At 31.4% G+C, this 2,933-nt stretch overlaps 1 protein-coding gene across 1 annotated transcript; it reads left to right on the plus strand.

Moving 5' to 3' along the window:
• Positions 1 to 1,408: 1,408 nt before the first annotated feature.
• LOC127083577 (uncharacterized) lies at positions 1,409 to 2,933 on the plus strand. Its single transcript, XM_051023890.1, has 3 exons — positions 1,409 to 1,642; positions 1,740 to 1,828; positions 2,578 to 2,933. Exons 1-3 carry the CDS (start codon positions 1,616 to 1,618, stop codon positions 2,729 to 2,731), a joined length of 270 nt encoding a protein of 89 aa, XP_050879847.1. The 5' UTR covers positions 1,409 to 1,615; the 3' UTR covers positions 2,732 to 2,933.

Raw genomic sequence — 2,933 nt, forward strand, 5'->3', positions numbered from 1 at the left:
ACAACAATCTTTTGCGATGTCAATCACCCTATTGAGAGTGCAAGTTGCCATGATGTCTCCTTTATCATTTCTGAAAATAGCTCATAGCTCCCACTCACCCTTGACATCTAAATCTGCATTGGAGTTACACTTGATCCATCACACGTATAGAGGTTTCCATCTTTGACAAGGTTTTCGTTGTTAGCTTCAAAATGCATTTCAAGTTCAACGAAACAACAATCTTTTGCGATGTCAATCACCCTATTGAGAGTGCAAGCTGCCATGATGTCTCCTTTATCATTTCTGAAAATAGCTCATAGCTCCCACTCACCCTTGACATCTAAATCTACATTGGAGTTACACTTGATCCATCACGCGTATAGAGGTTCCATCTTTGACAATATTTTATTTATATATAAAATAAATTAAATTTTTTGGATGAGTTCGAAAATGACTCAATCTATTATTGAGATTCGTATCCACCATTTTAATTTCCATTTATTAGTTCAAATCACTTATGCAGACATATTTGATTCACCCATTCATATTATATATTTTTTCAATTTACTTAGGCGGATCGGAAGATTATGTCCACCTAAAATAATCCAAAATCAAAAATTTCTATATATTGAGAAAAAATATTGATGCATATAAATTAAGGTAGGATGAGAATGACAAGTATGAGTAGGATATTATAATATTTGTTTTTATATTTAGAGATTAAAAAGATTTGTGTGTCCGAATCGATTGAGATACTAACATTAGTATCCGTATTCTATGAATAAGTAAATGATCTTATTCATATCTATTATCCGAATTTTTAATAAAAATAAATATATTAATTATGAAATATTATATTATTTTAAATTGTTAAGAATTAGGAAATAAATAATCACTTATATGTAATAGTTTAAAATTGATGTATTTTTAAAAATTAATAAGCATTTATTTTTATATAATAGTGTAAATTATAATATATAAATATATATTATATATGTATGGGCCGGAATGAATATTAAGATATTCATCCCCAATCCTCAATTATTTAAGTAGATAATTATTCAATCCGGTATGAATCTGCTTATTTATGTGATTTTCATGGAAAATATATCCTCTTCTTAAACATTTTTGTGAGTAGAATGAGCCAAATTACTTTCTAATTAAGAGTCATTCTAAATTGAATGAGTTCTGTCATAAAAACACACATTAAGCATATCACAATTAGTATATACTCTTTTAAAAGAATTGAATGCATATTTTTAAACACATATTTTTTTAATTTAATATTCTAACAAATTTTTTGACCAAAAACAAAATTATAACAAAATTTCATAAAATAAAATGTTAGCCTTTTTGATATTAAATGCAGTTGACAGTTTGCATTTGCAATACATGGGATTGAGTGACGCGGTATTACTATCCTTACGGCCAAACAAGCAAGTTGTAAATTGTAGTAAATGGTAAGCACCAATAACAAGGTTGCGTCTATGCGTATATTCTAACATTTTAATATTTTATTTGTAAGATCATATTTTAATATATAACCTCCTGCTCCCTCTTCTTGTGTTCTCTAGCTCCATTTTCACTCCAACCACTCCTCTCTCTTTCTCTTTTATCTTCTCTTATACTGCAATCCATGGCTAATCGCTGGGTCAGGCCCGAGGTGAGTCCTTTTCCATCCATCATATATGTAATCGTCTATTTACTTCGCATTTTTGTAAGAGTTAGGGTTTCGCTTTTTTTATTTGTTTCACTTTCAGGTGTACCCGCTGTTCTTTGCGGTTGGAGCTGCTATTGGGATCTGTGGGTTTTCTATGGCTCGTCACATGTGCATCAACCCTGAAGTCAGGTATATCTCTCTCTCTCTCGTTGTACCCGAATTATTGCATGATGGTTATTGATCTTTGAAATTATTGATTTTTTCTCTTCTTTGGACTTTGACTTATCACAGATCGGAAAGTAATGTTTTCATTTACAGTAAGCTTTATCACTTTGACCCTATGTAATTATCCGATTTATTTTTTCTTGAAATAAGGGGACATGGAAAATTGAATATCCCCTTTCTATTTTTGCTATGCTGTAAATAGATCTTTAACCATTGATAATATTCTAATGCTTGAATCGAGGCTTATTTTTCAAATTTATGAAACTAAGTTTTGCGGTTGGGTCTTGCATGATTTAAAAGCTGTTGGTTTCACTTGGTTGACTCTTCGGAGCTTATCTATTGACATAAGTTTTGCGCGAACTTATGAAAACAGCTTAGGACAATATTCATAATCATAAGTTGTTTCCAACATATTTTCATATGTTTTTCAAGAAAGATTATAACAGCTTCCAGCTGTTGCTATAATTATTTTATTTTTTGTTACATAAATAGCTTATATGTTAGCGTTTATACTTGATATGTGTTTGTGCTATAAGTTACAAATAAATTGTTTAGCAAAACTGAGACTAATTAATATTCGTATTCCCGAGTTTGTTCTGGTTTGACAGAACTCTTATCTCAGTTTTACGCAGAGATATAGCTATTGATGTTTGATTTAGTTTTTGAAGCAGCATAATGGTTTGTTTGTTTGTTTGTTTTTTTCATGGTTTTAGGGTGAACAAGCAGGGCCGAGCTGCAGGAGTGTTGGAGAACTTTTCTGAGGGAGAGAAGTATACCGAACATTTGTTGAGGAAGTTTTCACGCAACAGGTCACCAGAGATTATGCCTGGCATCAACGGCTTCTTCACTGATCCAAGTCGCAATTAAGTTGCTTTGGATTAATAACATGGTTGAATTCTTATGTGACATATGTTGTGTCAAAAACTCAGTATTATTGTCGTGCATTTAGAAAACAAAATTGTGTTTGATCTCTCTGCCTGAACCCCATGTATGCTGTGGTTGAGAATAACATTGTCCTGTTTGTTGTGTTAATTGTTGCTGAAGTTTTATGAAGTCATGATGTTTTCTA

Source organism: Lathyrus oleraceus, chromosome 5 (assembly GCF_024323335.1).
Source record: "Lathyrus oleraceus cultivar Zhongwan6 chromosome 5, CAAS_Psat_ZW6_1.0, whole genome shotgun sequence".
NCBI lineage: Eukaryota > Viridiplantae > Streptophyta > Magnoliopsida > Fabales > Fabaceae > Lathyrus > Lathyrus oleraceus.

Bases quoted from the DNA above. Each gene is read 5' to 3' on its own strand.
- LOC127083577 (XM_051023890.1), top strand. From the start codon at position 1,616: ATGGCTAATCGCTGGGTCAGGCCCGAG. The intron at 1,643-1,739 runs GTGAGTCCTTTT...TTTCACTTTCAG, and splicing joins ATCGCTGGGTCAGGCCCGAG to GTGTACCCGCTGTTCTTTGC. The intron at 1,829-2,577 runs GTATATCTCTCT...TCATGGTTTTAG, and splicing joins TGCATCAACCCTGAAGTCAG to GGTGAACAAGCAGGGCCGAG.